At 40.8% G+C, this 15,617-nt stretch overlaps 1 protein-coding gene across 1 annotated transcript in view; it reads right to left on the bottom strand.

Moving 5' to 3' along the window:
• LOC134531164 (vacuolar protein sorting-associated protein 54) overlaps window positions 1-9,009 on the bottom strand; it is a 183,988-nt gene extending 174,979 nt beyond the window's left edge. The window contains exons 1-4 of the mRNA XM_063366788.1: window positions 8,538-9,009; window positions 8,212-8,368; window positions 5,968-6,126; window positions 4,365-4,487 (exon numbers count right to left, since the gene is read on the bottom strand). Of these exons, the coding sequence (XP_063222858.1) occupies window positions 4,365-4,487; window positions 5,968-6,126; window positions 8,212-8,368; window positions 8,538-8,629 (531 nt within the window). The 5' untranslated portion in view covers window positions 8,630-9,009. The remainder of the gene's footprint in view (window positions 1-4,364; window positions 4,488-5,967; window positions 6,127-8,211; window positions 8,369-8,537) is intronic.
• Between the last annotated feature and the right edge of the window lie 6,608 nt (window positions 9,010-15,617).

A 15,617-nucleotide genomic window follows, 5' to 3' on the forward strand; every position in this document is an offset into this window, starting at 1 on the left:
CAGTCGGTACTCTGCACGATAGGATCTCTGCTGCTCGGACGTCTGGAAATACTTGCGATGGTCATCGTATTCGTCTTCCGAGTAGGCGCGCCTCCTTCTGTCGGATTCCCTGTGTGTCCGTAGCTCCGGGGATGGTGAGCGTCTGTTGTTTCCCTTCTTGCTTTCAAATTGATCCCGTCGTTCGCCCTCATGGTCGCTGCTGTGATTCCTGTTGCTGGACCACCATGTTTTTTTCCTGTAAGGCATAGAACGTCTTTTCTGGTGTTTACCTTGATATTGTCCCTTAAAAAATTGTTTGTGATAGGGATTCTCATCTTGGTATTGCCAATTCATGTAGTTTACGGAAGCTCGCCTGTCGTCCTTTGTTTTGACGTCCCGGTTCTGCCATGTATTGTGCATAGGCACATGCTTCTGATAAGCGTTACTGCGCTCTGTTTCCTCCCGTGACGTCTGACTGCGGTTGAGTCTCTCCAATTTATCAAACATCAACAGTTGTTCTCTAAACTCCCCTACCTCACCATATGTTCTACCAGCTAGCTGGATTTGGTATTTTAGCGGGAGCTGAGTAAGCACCGTCGCTATAAATTCGTCATCAGACATAACCAAATCTAGATAACGAGTCCTCTCATATATACTAGAAATGTGGGCTTCTAATGACATGCCCTTCTTGGGGTCATATCGCTCAGTGTGTAATTGGGCCCTCAAGTTGCCTTGCGTCCTCAGACTCCAGTATTGTTGCCTGAACATGTCGATAAATTGCTGGTATGACGTGGTAGTTGTCTGTAACATTTCATACCAGTAGAACGCATTTCCTCTGAGCGCAGAGCCTAAACATTTAAGTTTTTCGGTGTCGTTAAGACCGAATGTACGGGCATATTCCTCAAATTTATTTAGGAATCGTATGGGGTTTTCTGTTGCCTTGCCCGTAAAGGTTGGCATAGATTCACTCCACTGCCTAGCTGGGTGGTGTAGTATTGCAGCCTGATCGATGGTAAGACCGCCCACGGTAGCATTCAGCACGGATCGCTTAGATGTTTGTGTAACTAGTGACTCTGCTGGTCCATTAGCGCCCCTGTTGCTGTGTACTGGATTGTCACTCGGTTGTGTGGGTAATCTAGGGAACTGGTCTGTGTCTAATCCCTGAAACCGCCGCTCCAGCTCCTTCACTTGACTTTCCAGGTGTTGTTGAACACTGAACTGGTTATTCAATTGACTTTCGACGCGCTGGCACAGCTGTACCGTACGACAGTCAGCCGCATTCTCTGCTACCTGCGTACACTCGTTACTCAGTGTATCGATCCGACTAGATAAGGTTGCGGTAGCCTCTTCTACTTGTTCGAGACGCAACTGTAACTGTTCAGTCTGTTCGTGCATTTCTTCCCTAAGTACAGTATGATTGCGAACACACTGATCCTGGATTCGTTGACGTTCTTCCCGGGCCGTAACTAGTAAAGCTGTTGTACTAGACTCCAGATCATTTATTCTAGAATGACCTTGTGCTACTTGTTCAGTTAACCGCTCTAGTGCTTCTTTCTGCTCTGACAAACGCATTTCAATACATTCCTGTACGTTATTTACGTTACCCTGCATTTGGTTTATCCTAGCTGAAAGCTCAGCCTGTCCCTGATCTATCTTAGCTGAAAGATTATTCAGCGCTTGTAGTAATACTTCCATGTCAATGATGGTAGGTGTGGGTACAGATGATGCACTAAAATTAGTGACAGTAGCAGGCTGAAAAGTAGCTACACTAGCTGCTACATTATCTGATGGCGCTAGACTATGCAAGCCGCCGGTTGTGATATCCATGTCATAAGTGGGTAACTCAACATTAGGTGGTGGTGTAGATGGAGGTATAGCCGGTTGTGTATCTGTTATGGGCCGCTTCACGCTCTCACTCTCTCCTGCGTGTGTGTCTAACAATTGGGCATGATTTTCAAGTGATCCTGACATACTCAATTCTTCCGAATTTGCGGTCAATGCATCGCTGTTGGATAACTGTGTTCCTATTTCTACATTCTCGTCAACATCAGTTGATCCTTCGGTTCGATTCCTTAAGCTATAAATAATGGGATTAAGACGTGGCATAGCTCAATAGTGTTTGAAACAAACTAGGTAATCATAAAGACAAAATATATACCAAAAAAAAAACAATAATAATAATTATTATTGTGTCGTCTCACTACTCGTGCCCCACGGATGGGTTCCACTTCTTCTGTGACGCCTAATTTCATTAAATATTACCATTTATTATCATTAACAACCATATCTAAGGTAAATTTATTAATAAGCCAGACGGTACAACCTTTAACTTGTTAATGTCCTGGATTTAAGTTGGACATGGCTTACTCAAGAGTCCTTAGGTTGGTGACATGTTATGTTTTAATAATAGTAATAAATAATATTTTTATTTTTCAATGTCCAGTTTTTTTTCTAGCTCAGGGAGAAAATTTCGAAACTACTTACTCAACCTCTGGGTGTGAGACGATTTATATTGTGATTATTATTGATAAAAAAATATTAATAACTTCAATTCATTTGCGTCAAGAATGCGTATGCTATTACATTATAGTATATAAATTTAACTCTCATTCTAATGAAAAACAAATCATATCTGTACACTTACTTAAAATCCATCCAATCGTCATATATTGATCAAGCATTATTCACAAAAACAAATTAAATATATATGTCCTTCCAAAAACCTTTCCTTCTTTTTTAAACCATTATAGTCTCTCTTTTCCATAGAGGTACTTAGCTTATAACACAGCAACAACGATCAAAAAAAAAAATTAAATGCTGAGAGAAATAATACAAAGATAAAATAAATAAATGAAGTAATCACAAACTGCACAGATATGCAGTAACGACTGTGATGGTGACGTCACAGAGATAACCATTAAAGTTAAATTTTTGTGTGGTTATTAATTATGATTAGGAAAAAAATTCTGAAATAATTTTATAATAAGAAAGTTTCATTGCCCTGTAATACTAGCTGAACTTTATACAGGAGAATCCCGTTATAGCGAGCACGGTAATAGCGAGAACACGGCTATAATGAGGTCTTTTTGAGGAATTTACGGCATGATCGCGTGAAGTGCGCTTTGGTTATTTGTCTGCTTTATCTCCACCCCTCTCGCTCGCCACTAGACATCTTGCCGTTGACACCTGCCACATTCTTCAGCCTTGCAGTCGCCACTTAAGTGTGTGGCTTTAAAAATAGAATCCCATCCTTTCTTTCTCTTATCAAACTTCCGCTTGGCTTCAAGGCCGAGGTATGCTAGACTCGAATAAACCAAGCCTTTAATATACATATACTTGTACGCATTTCTTATTATTTAGAAAATAGACAAAATCTTTTTTTTCCGCCATTAAACATACCAATGTGCACTTTTTTTAATATAAATGCTCTTAATTAATCTGTTGGGACATTTTTATTAGCGAATAATAACATAACTATGTAAGGCCAAAAACGTCAGAACCCTCATTATACTTGTTCCCAATTGATCGCGTTAATAATACACAAATATTTATAAACTTGTTTGGGATTATTTCATTTGTGACACGTTTACAAACACGTCATGTTATTTATTTTACTATCTGACAAATAGTAGGCACTACCGTATTTATTTCCGAATCACTAGGACAGTTTTCTTGTAACTTTTGTTTCGGTCAGTTGTTGGGGTATCTGTCCGGGAAGGGGGTGGTGATGGTTTGAGTTTAATCCCAAATTTATTTTCAAAAAAAGTTAACAGGTTTCTTTAAATGAAAAAAAGTATAGATTTCCAGCGACTACTTCGTTTGAGGCGTGCGTTGCCGCACTCCTGCTTTAATGTAAGGAATTAAATCGTCGCGCTACACTAGCGCTGCCTGTTAACAACATCCCGAACCAACATGGCCGCCAGCAGACAGCCCGCATCGACAGTAGATAGCAGGACAATGCTGCGTCGGCCGCGGGCTGAGATGCTATACTTACGTGGCGTGGTAGGGTATTCTGGTTATTTTGACGCAATCGGTGATCGCATCCGTAGTTGTGGGGTATCGTTTTAAAGAGAATTCACACATCTGCTCACAGAAATTAAGATTTCGTTAATATAACCTGTTATTTTCCAATTATACAGGTTTAAACACAAATTTTATGCTATTTTCGGTTATTTTTTTATTTTTTGGGGGCCAAAATCTGTCCAATTCGGTTATAGCGAGGACACAGTTATAGCGAGGATCAAACCCGGAACCGTGACACCTCGCTATAACGGGACTCTAGTGTATATAACATAACATAATAGACTCAGATACGTGTTCTTAAATAGTGTAAATGTTAACAATACCTACCCATGAAAACAATTAGAACAATAAATTCCACTCACCTTAGCTATTTTCTTCATGTAGTATTCAAAGTGAGCATGCGTGATGTCTGGTATGTAGCTTGGTTTGCCAATATCAGTCTTTTCCACAAAACCATCACCCCAAGTCTTCGTGAAGAAATCTCGCTACAAGAAAAATTTTTTTTAACTTGACATACAGTGCATGATACATGGAGTCCAACTTCATTTGTTGCTACAGTATTTCCTTTTTAATAACATGCCAAACTGACCTATACAAGTAAGTCAACTGTTCCCATGAAAGAAATCCGCTGAAAGTGAAAGTAGTTTGTGAAGTCGAGCAGTCCAACCTTCATGTTACTGGCAGCCTCAGGCATGGACGTCAGTGGTGGAGTGAACAGGTGCCAAGGGAGGAGGACTAAAGACTCATCACATATCTGCCAACTCTCCGCATAAAATTCCCCATTCAATAAATTCCTAAACTGCCGAGGCTTGGTAAAGTTAGGAAAGAGTATACCTAGTTTTTGTTGCACAACAATCATGTACAGAGGCCTACCCGGGAACACATGCGGTGTTCAGCGATTCAGAAAAATGCACGCTGTTTAAAAACTAGGTTCTCAAGATATCCGAGTGGAGTCTGTTATGAAAAACATTTACGAATATGCTGAGCGCATACTTGCCAACTTTTGAAATTCCCAACCCAGTATAAAATTTTTAATGGTGATTAAACCTGTCAAATGACTAATTATTGTACATATTATACTGTCTACCAAAGCCAAAATATTTTCAGAAAAAACCAAAGAGCATAATATCAATTTTTTTTCATTTTGTGACAAAAAAGTCCTTTATGATTAAAACAAAAAAGTAATGAAAATGCAATAACGCAACCACCTAAAGCACCCTCAACATGTAGATCACCCCCATCAAATAAAGCACTACCACCATGTAGAGGACCCCCCCCCCCATCCCCACTACATAGAGAACCCCAGCACATAGAGAACCCCTACCACATAGAGTTTCCCCACCATGTAGTGGTCCCTTATCATGTAGAGGACCCCCACCACATATGACCCACATCATATAAATGATCCCCACCACCCAGAGGATCCCACCATGTATAGCACCATGCAAAGGACCCCCACCACGTAGAGGACTTCCCACATATAGAGGTTCCCACCACACAGAGGGCCTCCAACATGTAAAGCACCTCCACTACATGAAGCACCCCTACCATGTCGAGGACTCCCAGCACATAGAGTACCCCGTCCACAAAGAGGATCCCCATGTACAGGAGGACCACCACCACTACATAGAAGATACCCATGTAGAGGACCTCTACCATGTAAAGCACTCCCGATGGAAAATCAAAGTCATAAAGTTAAAAAAAAGTTATTTTAATTTGTAAAAGAAAAAAATCTTTTAGATTGCAGAAGGAGAGAGATAAACCCCCACTTTCCAAACCCTCAATTGCAGGGGATTTAAGTATCAACCAATGCCTAAGTGCAAGATATGCCTAAATTTATAACAAAAAAAATCCTTCTCGCCATATTTTGGCAACATACAGTGACAAAAGAAAATATAAATGAGAGTACAGTATTTCAGACCCAAACTCTCTGATGCAGAACAGCATTGCCTCGTTGCAGCGCACCTGCTTGCCCCTGTTGGGGTCATTGAGGACGGCTGGAAGGTTCTGGGACGCAGAGTACACGGTCCACTGTTCGCTCGCCGACACCACGTTGGGCTGATCGCTGCCTTGTTGGGGCGACATCTTCCTGAAGTACCCCTTCCGACCGGCCTGGCTGGAGGTCTACGCACATCATGAGCACATCTGTGGGTCACTTCTTGTATACACACCTGTATTTTGCAAACATCCTCTGAGTTTTGATTAACAGATCAAGATGTATCCTTTTAAATTTTGAAACTATATAATTATTTATACACTTAGGGACAATTTCACCATAAACAATTATGATTATAATCTGAGCTTAACAACACTTAGTAAAATTCAGACACAAAGTTGGATACCTAGAGTTAAACTTTACCCAAACAATTTGAGACAGTTAATTTCATACACTAGAATTAGCGGATAAAAAAATGCAACAATTATATTAGCTGATATTTAATGGAAATAATTAACAATAATCTAAAATTTTAGAAAAAGAGAAAATTAGGTAAAATTGACTGAGATTATAATGATTTCAATGTGTTTTAACTAAATAAAGAATGTGCTAAAGAAATGTAAACTACAGCTGTGTTCAAAAAACAATCAAACACACTGCAAAGACATTTATTTTATGGGTTTCTTTGAACTTTTAAGCAAGGTCTACTATTTTATTCAAAACAAAAAACCTAACTTATAAAAAAAAATAAGAAAACAGGTTGCTCTTTTAAAAATGTAGTGTTTGTGAAAGGAAAAAAAATTATATAAAATGACATAACTTCTAATTGCAATTATTGTGAGAAGAAAATGTAAAGTTTGCATTTTTATTATTTTTTTGGGAAAATAATAAATACAATAAGCAAAGTTAAAAGAACGTAATACTTTTTAAGTTCCTCATATTAATGTTCAGAGTGCGTAGAAATATACTGTAGTATACAATTGTGTGAAAATTTGGTTTACCCTAAACCTAAGAAATTGCACACAATTAAATATGTTTAACAAATAAAAATATCTCATTAATCCATAAATTATATTTGTTTAAAAACATAATTAAATTGGTTGCAACATGGTAAAATTATGCAACAAAAGAACAATACCATAAAAAAAATCTCCAATCCTATTCACACATAGCAAGCTGACAAAGCTAAAAATTAATTTATGTGCCAAAATGTACATGTACATGTAGTCACAATCCAATTCTTACCAATCAGTGCTTTAGGTTGAACAGCAGACAAACCTTTGTCACCCAACAAAACCATTTTAACAGTTCTACAGAATAAATAAATTTGGCCTTAACATCTCATCAGCATGGACGTCACCAGAGATGGAGGAGGGTGATTAGATGAGAGTTGAGAATCAATGAAACAAATGGATTGAGCAAACAGGAGGAGTATCTTCAGAAACCCCACTGGCTCACGGCATGATCTGATAGGTTTCCCACTTGCGAATAATCCAGGTCAGACCCCGCTGGGAATCGCACCCAGACCGCTTTGGTGGGACGCAAGTGACCTAACCATCTCACCACTGTGGCATCAAAGATGGTTCTGGGATAGAGTCTGTCTCAGTTCACGCTTAGACTGCAGTGCAGAGTAAATGGCACCCAAGTTAGCTAGGTTGATACTACCCCGCTTGTTAACGTTACAAATATTAATTTATTATTTTTTAAAGTTTTGTCGATTATTGATTTTTGTAACAGTACTATTACTTTCTTGACAGTATTATTACATTTGTAGTGATTCTGAAATAAAAAAATAAAAATTGAATGTTAAACAGCAGCAATTATTATTTTACAGTATAATCTATTTGTAGAAGTTGGTCACTATTAAAAACAAGGTTTTATATTAAATTACTTATGTGCTACTAAACAGAGCCAAAATTTTTAATATTAAATGATATAAAATAATTGTAGAAGACAAAAATGGCTGAAACCAAGATGGCATCTTTCAGTTACGTCTTCTTAGAAGTAAAAATTTAATACTATCAGATTATGCTCTTGATGAAATACAATAAGAATATGTTTTACAAAATTCTTGTTCCAATTTTTTAATTTAAAAAAAAAAACTATTTCAGAAACTATAAAACAACCTCATCACATTATAAAGGTGTGTCTTAAACTATTGTACTCTATAGCGCATGCTTGGCAACAGAGCGAACTGAAACTAGGAGAGCACTGAGAAGAGAGAGCCAATGTCCATTACTACGGACGAAACGTGCTATGGGATGTGCACTCACCGCCATGTGACTGGTGAACACGTGGTGCCTGAACACATGGTCTTCGTAGTCGCGGTCGCTCACTCCTTCCACGGGCAGGGACGAGCACACGGCGTTATAGCCGTACTGGCACACGTACGAGCCCCCTTCCCGTGAGCAGTGCCTCTCCCGCAAGTGCCTGTGTACACACTCCGTAAGCAACACTGCATCAGGTGCCACGCCACAACACTAACTAATGTCATTTGCTAGTAGCTAATTAGGAGTGGTAAGTAGCCCCACACTGTGAGGAAAACACTTAAACATTTAAGTTTAAAGCAATAAAACTGCTATCAGACGTAAGTTCTTACCTTGTGAATTCATGTTGGGTTTTAAATTCTAGGTTAGGGCAATACAAACAATTGTTCCACAATTGTCTTGACCCAATAGACACCTTTGCCATTCTATAAATACTGATTCCAATGTTGTATACATTTAGGTATCGAAACAGACTTTAAAGCAAACTACCAGTGAGTACGTCAAACATACATGAACAAGTAAAACTTACAGATGCGGTTATGCAAAATTATAAACAAACATATCGTTATAGTCAGTAAACAGAAACTGGTTACAGTGATTACTTCAGAATCTTAGGTATTCATGTAACACACAACATCCGCTAAATCAAAGTCTTTTAAAATCTACAGCAGTTATTATCACATCATGTGACGTTTATAACCGCCATTATGCCAACAAGAATTCATTTCTGCTAAATAATGGCACCGAATAGAACTATACAGCCATTAACATCTCATTTTCGTATTTTCAATGCAAACAAACAAAGGCTATCTTCCGCTTTTACTGGCAGTAGCTAAGCACGCTAACAGGTTTCATTTTTATTCCAGGCTGCTGAGAAATTACGCATCTGGCGTTTGCATTGGAGTCTACATATCCTGATGCAGCAACTGAAATGCAAGAAATCAGGAAGTTTCAACTCAAGGAAAAAACCTAAATTTTAAACACTTTCATAAAACGGGAATAAATAGTTTTAACAATGTCATTAATAAATGGTATTTCCAATTTTTTTTTCAACAACTCTGTAACCTCAGTTCCGTCTGTATTATTAAAGTACCATACAACTGTACAGAAAATAAACATTTATTTTATCCATCCAAGTTGACAGAGAAATTTATTATTTTTTGTTCTTCGGGTGCAAATTTATTGCTTTTGTGGAATTATAGTGTGTACAGTGATTAGGAATGCTTACCGGATCTTTAATTGTGTATTGAGATCATAGATTTGTTTAATAGCCAACACTTTTAATTCATATGAGATGAAAGTGTTCATAAAAAATGAAATCATGTAAGAAAGAGTAAGTAACTACCGTCAAGCGGGGTTACTATGGTCACTTTTAATGTTTTTTTCATACCAGATTTGTTATATTTAATTATATATTTCATTAAAAATTTGTACAACACAGTACTTGATTCTGGCTTTCAAAATACTATTAACATGAATTTTTTTGAGCCTATATATTTAAGTAAAATAATAATACATTGTGACCATAGTCACCTCACCGATTGGGGTCACTATGACGTCGTACCTCCTCTTTATTAAACAAAAACCCGGGTCACAGTCCTGTCCGCGGCGCAACACTCCAGCCATGGCCCTGGTAGTGCCACCACTCGCCACCAGATGGCAGTTGTAAATATAAAGAGACAATGTATTATAGTTATTTTATATATGTTATTATTGTAAATATTTAGGTAGATTATTAAGTGTATACTGGAAGTATGTTTTGTAGATGTGGAAATAATATTGTAAAATGCAAAAGATCATCATCAGGCATAAGAGATAGAAATATGTAAAACTTTAACACAATCGATTGTAGACGAAACATGTATAAATTGTGCGGGCTAACAAGCGTAACCAATAGCAGTCCGCGGACCAACGGCCGGCCTGCGGAGTCGTTATTACGGCTGTCGGTGTGAAAGGTAGCCTGAATGCAGCTCGGTGTGTGGTAGGAAGCAGCTTCGTCGGCAAAGGCACCGCAGGGGAGCTCGATGTGCCATAGTAGCGAAGTGTAGACGAACTGCGGGCTGGAACTAACGGAGCTGTGAACTGCTGCGCGCGCAACAGAATCGAAATGCATCGGAACTCTGAAGGAAGACATCAGGAACCTTCAGCTGGGGCTGCTGTAGGTGTGGCAGCAGTAGCCTCGAGCGGCGCGACCTTCAACCGTCTCGGGGATTTTGGGTGGCGAGGTTGGTTCCCTCCCCCCACCCTGGCTTGAAAAGTACTGCTGTTGACCTGAAGAAGGAAGATGAAGATGGCGCAACGTCAGGCTGCCTTTCGCACCGAGAGCCAGCAGTTCGAGCCGGTTTACTGGCTCGTCTGCCCGCTTCTGTCTTAACTGTGGCTGCCTGGGCAGCTGTGGCTGGGCTGACGTGAAGTCGCCCGCCCCTGGGGGCGCATGCGCCCCTGGCTAATAATAACCCAGGAGCTCCCAACTTTAAATGCGGGCCGCAAGGCCCAAGCACCCAACTCCACCAAGGTTGATTTTCAGCCCCTCCAACTCTTCTTACCTGGACCCTTCTTCCTCTTGTCCAGTAGTTACCTGCTTGCTTAATGCATGTTAATTGATCCCCGCATGAACCGGCCCAGGGTTTTCCCTGTGTCTATGCAGGTTTTACCTGGGCCACACTTAGCTAGCTTTTAAGCTAGGCGACCAATGGGGCGTCAGTCATGGCGCCAATTGCAGCCATGGCTGGCCAATAAACCCCAATAAGCACATGATGCACGCGCCCTTGTCCTGCATGGTTAAAAACCCGCATGGTAGAGTGTATAGGCTTCGGCCTGAGACACACTTAGGTCCTCCCCTAACCTGGACCCTCCCCTACACACTTAGAATTAACTTAGGCTAGGAAAAAAAAAAAAAAAAATTGCCTAGGCAGCTCTCCTCTCCCTGCCAATCTGGGAGAAAACCACCACTGTAAGCTTACTTCTCTCCCAGCCAGTCTGGTAGAAAAAATATTACCTATGTCAAAAGTGGTATTATTGGCTTGAACTCCTCATCTTTCTTCCCTCAGCTGGCGAATCTTCCTGAGACTGCGGGCTTTCCTTCTCTCTCTCATTCTCTCGCACCTATCCGCTAGCGACTCATTGTGAGCACGCGGGCAATCCTCTGCTAGCGACTCTAAGTGAGACTGCGGGCTTCCTTCTCTCTCTCGCTCATTCTACCTCTCTCTGCCCACCCATCTGCTAGCGACTCTTCGTGAGACCACGGGCAATCCTCTGCTAGCGAATCTTAGTGAGACTGTGGGCATCTCTCTCTCCAACTTCCATCCTTTCCGCTAGCGACTCTTCGTGAGACCGCGGGCATCCTCTCTTCTACACCCAATCTTCCTGCTAACTACTCCTTGTCAGCACGTCCTCGGTCAGCTGCACTGGGCCGAACGGTCCACTCCCGCCTCAGAGTGTGAGGCTGCTCTACCCAAGAGCTGGCGCCGGGCAAACAACACAACTGAACGACCGAGCGACGTCCACCCCGTCTCCACAGCTTCACCAGAGACGAGGCCGCGACACTATGGTCACAACACAAAACCAATGCAAAACATTCTGAAAATTGTGAATTTTTAAAGGGGTGAACATGGTCACACAAAATAATGAATACATAGCTGACGTCGTACCGACGCTACTTTCAGCCGGTTCTCACCCGATCAGTGACCCTCCCGTTCGGAGCGCGCCCCAGCCACATCCGGAACGAGTCAAGTGACATAACAATTAAAACATAATATTCTAATTACAAGGATATTTGTCAGTGCCATTAAATGAAATCCAGGATCTCATCAGTGTTAATGCTTGTAAACAACAGTCGTCCATGTGACTTTATTTTCAAACAGTTAATTATTAGTGATAGAAATATTAAGCCCTCAGCAAACAGTTTCCGGTGGGTCGAGCATGGTTCTTTTCCTCGCCACCGTCATAGCGACGACGCGTCGCCGGTATGACGGCGGAGTTATGACGGCCGCGTGAAAATGCGAGCACGGATCCCATCGTCATATCTCTCCCGTCATCGCTAAGGCGCCTTACCTACGAAGGCTTGGCAATCGATAATATGCAGAGGTTGGCAGTGAATTTACAGAAAGGATGTGTTTTATTTGGCAGTTGGTGTATCTGCTAGCAATTTACAGCCAATAGAAAACTACCTACACGAAAACAAGATTGTGGACATTCGTAAAACTTAGGCATGATGTGACTATCGAATTATATATTTTCCACGACTATATTCAATATTTATATCATTTTTCATTGTACGCCTGTTGGCGTTCCATAAATATAAGTTTTACAGACTATTTTTTGCTCAGTAAAACACCCGTCACATCTCAGTCTCAAAATTTAATAAAATCATTTTACATAGCAAAGTCGGTTATAATTATTAAATAGTGTATAAGAAGGTTAAGGAGTGCATTAGAAACTGTGAAAGTTTGTAGTTTTTAATATGAAAATATTATTTAGCGATCTTGTGAAACGTGTTGCCCGTTATTATTAATTTTGTTTTCAATGGTCAGTTATTATTACTGTAAATCATATGACGAAAAAAGAATTTTAAAACACTTTTGTGACTCGACGTGAAACATTACAATACTAGACCTGATTTAATCATTATTTGGTCATTTTCGTCACCGTTAAAGTTAATTTGCCGATTTGAAGGTACCGAAACCACTCGGTGTGCTATACGTCCCACTATTCAAAAAATACTACTGTTATATTTAATTACATTATCCTTAGAATTGTTTATAGCATAATTTCTAGTACACTACAAGTTTTATTCACACTATTTTGTACCGTAGCATGTGTATTGGGTGAATACGCTGATAATATTTATTTAGCATCTTGCAAGCTTGAAACAATATAACACGAAGTCGGTGTTGTTAATTAAATGCCTGAATATAATTTATTACGTAAACTGTAGTTGACAATATTGTGTCTGCATTTTATAACTACCAGAAGAGTATAGGAACTAAAAATACCCTTTAACGGAATTAATTACTTTCTTTTCACATAAGCCGCTCCTCTCACAAATTACAATTTTCGTATGAACTATAAACACGAAACCTCTCAACTCTACGTGAAACACTATTATTCCTACATTCCTACATTGTTACCATTTTATCATACTGAAAGTATTTGAGCGAATCTTAGGTGAATAAAATACGTTTCAATATGCGATACAGCAGGAGCAAACCTAGCCACCACCGAGGATGGGGAGTAGGCCTAACCTAAAAGTCACTAAATGTTTTGAGTAAATGCTTTGTGTTTAAAATGCGATAAAACAAAGGTTAAAAATAACCATCAGACTACTATGTATTTATCAGCGGCATTGTTGTGTATTTTCAACCTTATCAATGCATGTATTTTATTTTTACAAGTGATTTTTTTTTTTATTACACATATGGAAGCTGAAGGGGAAATGAGTTGTTTTTAGAAGTTTAATAAGCCACACGCTTATAGGTGTTTTACACTTAACTTTTTTACAGAATAATTAACTAATGTGATGTTATCTTCTATCTAGTTGAAATATTACGTTATTTTGTCCTGACCTTTATTTTTTTATTAAGTGATATGACAAAAGTAGGCAGAGTGACAGTTTTCTTAGTATGATATATTTTGGTTAACTGAGTATTGTGCAGTTAAAAATAACGAGAAAAAAGAATCAATGTGTCTTATTCACACGAAACATAGAAACTATTTATTTATGCGGCGTGATTATCATCGGAAACAAGTTGTTTCGAAGTTTGTTCAGACAGAGAAAAACATAACCCTTTTTTAGATACATCGTATAACTCACATACGTAATTTCTGAGTAAATATAATTAAGGCAAAACCTTAAATTTCACGCAAATATATTATTTAACACATTTGAAAGAATTATTTCCCAGTATTAAATGAAAGTTACACACGTAGTCGGCTGTATGACGGGGTTATGACTGACAAGCCATTGCGCCTTACCTATAACGGGCATGTCGTAGCTAAGGCGTCTTCCAGAAGGCGAAAAAAGATCCATGCTCGCTTTTAGTAGCAAAGCGGCATACCGATGACGCGTCATCCCTATGACGGGCGAAAAAGAGAACCATGCTCGCCCGGCAGGTACTAATTTTTAATTAAGTACCTGGAAGGATGTATTATATAAAATTATAACTTTAAGATAAAATAAAGGTGTTGGCGCGCGGCACGGAGGGGGGGGGGGGACGAGTCCTCCCGCCCCCGCGTGGCGGCCATCTTCGGCAGTCTCCGAACACTCGCGGCCGGGGCGGACGTGTGTCCCGTGAGTAGCTTACATTTTAAGTGCACCGATAAGTCTTTATGTTCAGTAAGTAAATATATCACAACCTCGCTTTACCGCTTCTCACGTGTCCCCGGACCATTTTCGGCAGAGCCGGGCCTATCCCGACCGCCATAACAAACACCCCGCGCAACCACGTCACGGGTTAACTCACGGTACTGGCCGCCTCCGGTAACCATACCGACCCGCGAGACTGCCGCGGAGATTAGGGTAGTTTGAGTCACGTAATCATGTAGTGATATGTAGCTATGTGCTATGTAGTGATATGTCATAAACGTGTACCAGTGCTGTGTGTCAATCGTGCATAACGGCGCATCATTAAAATAATTCAGTCCAACTCGTGTGTAATTTCAGTGTCACATGTATAGGTATGCAGTCTCCTACACTGCCTAGGGCGCATCCTGTATCCACTCAGTAAGCCAATCACCACCGTAAGCCGACGTACCTAGCGGGGCACGCTGAGGCAGCGAACCCACGAACATCCTCACGGTCTAGTTCTTCCAAGCTAGTCTGGCGCCCACTGGACAACGAATCTAAAGCTATGCCCTTAGCCCGCTAGGCATTACCCGTAACTATTCCATAGGGACAGGTGGCGGCAAATGGCGCCCCTGCGTGTGGCGTAACAAGCAAAATCAAAATCAGAAAAATCGTAAAATGAACAGGAAAGGACGAAGGTGAACGGCCATCTTGGACGCGCAGGGCATAGACTTACTGGCGCGACGAAGAAGGCCGACAAAGGGTTTCCCCCCCTCCTCCGCAACAACCTACTTGCGACGCGGGCGGGCGACGTCACGACCCGGTACCCCCCCTACTCAGCGGCCGTTTTCGCTCTCCGTTTTGTGCGGCCGTCCGGGCATTCCTTCTGCCCACCGTTCGCCCCCTCTCTTGAATTCGCGCGGCGGTCTCGGCGACACCCTCCACTCAAGACTTGGATCGGCGCGCGCAGCACAAACACCGCCATTCTCGGCCTCCGCTGTGTGTGGATGTCCGGGCAACCCCTCCACCCGGCTGTCTGAATCAGCGCGCGCAGCAAACTTCGCCGAAGCGGAACAACACGGCCACGTGCGCGCTGATGTAAACAAACACCGAAACTCCGTGCAGTAAT

The sequence above is a fragment of the Bacillus rossius genome, chromosome 3 (genome assembly GCF_032445375.1).
Source record: "Bacillus rossius redtenbacheri isolate Brsri chromosome 3, Brsri_v3, whole genome shotgun sequence".
NCBI lineage: Eukaryota > Metazoa > Arthropoda > Insecta > Phasmatodea > Bacillidae > Bacillus > Bacillus rossius.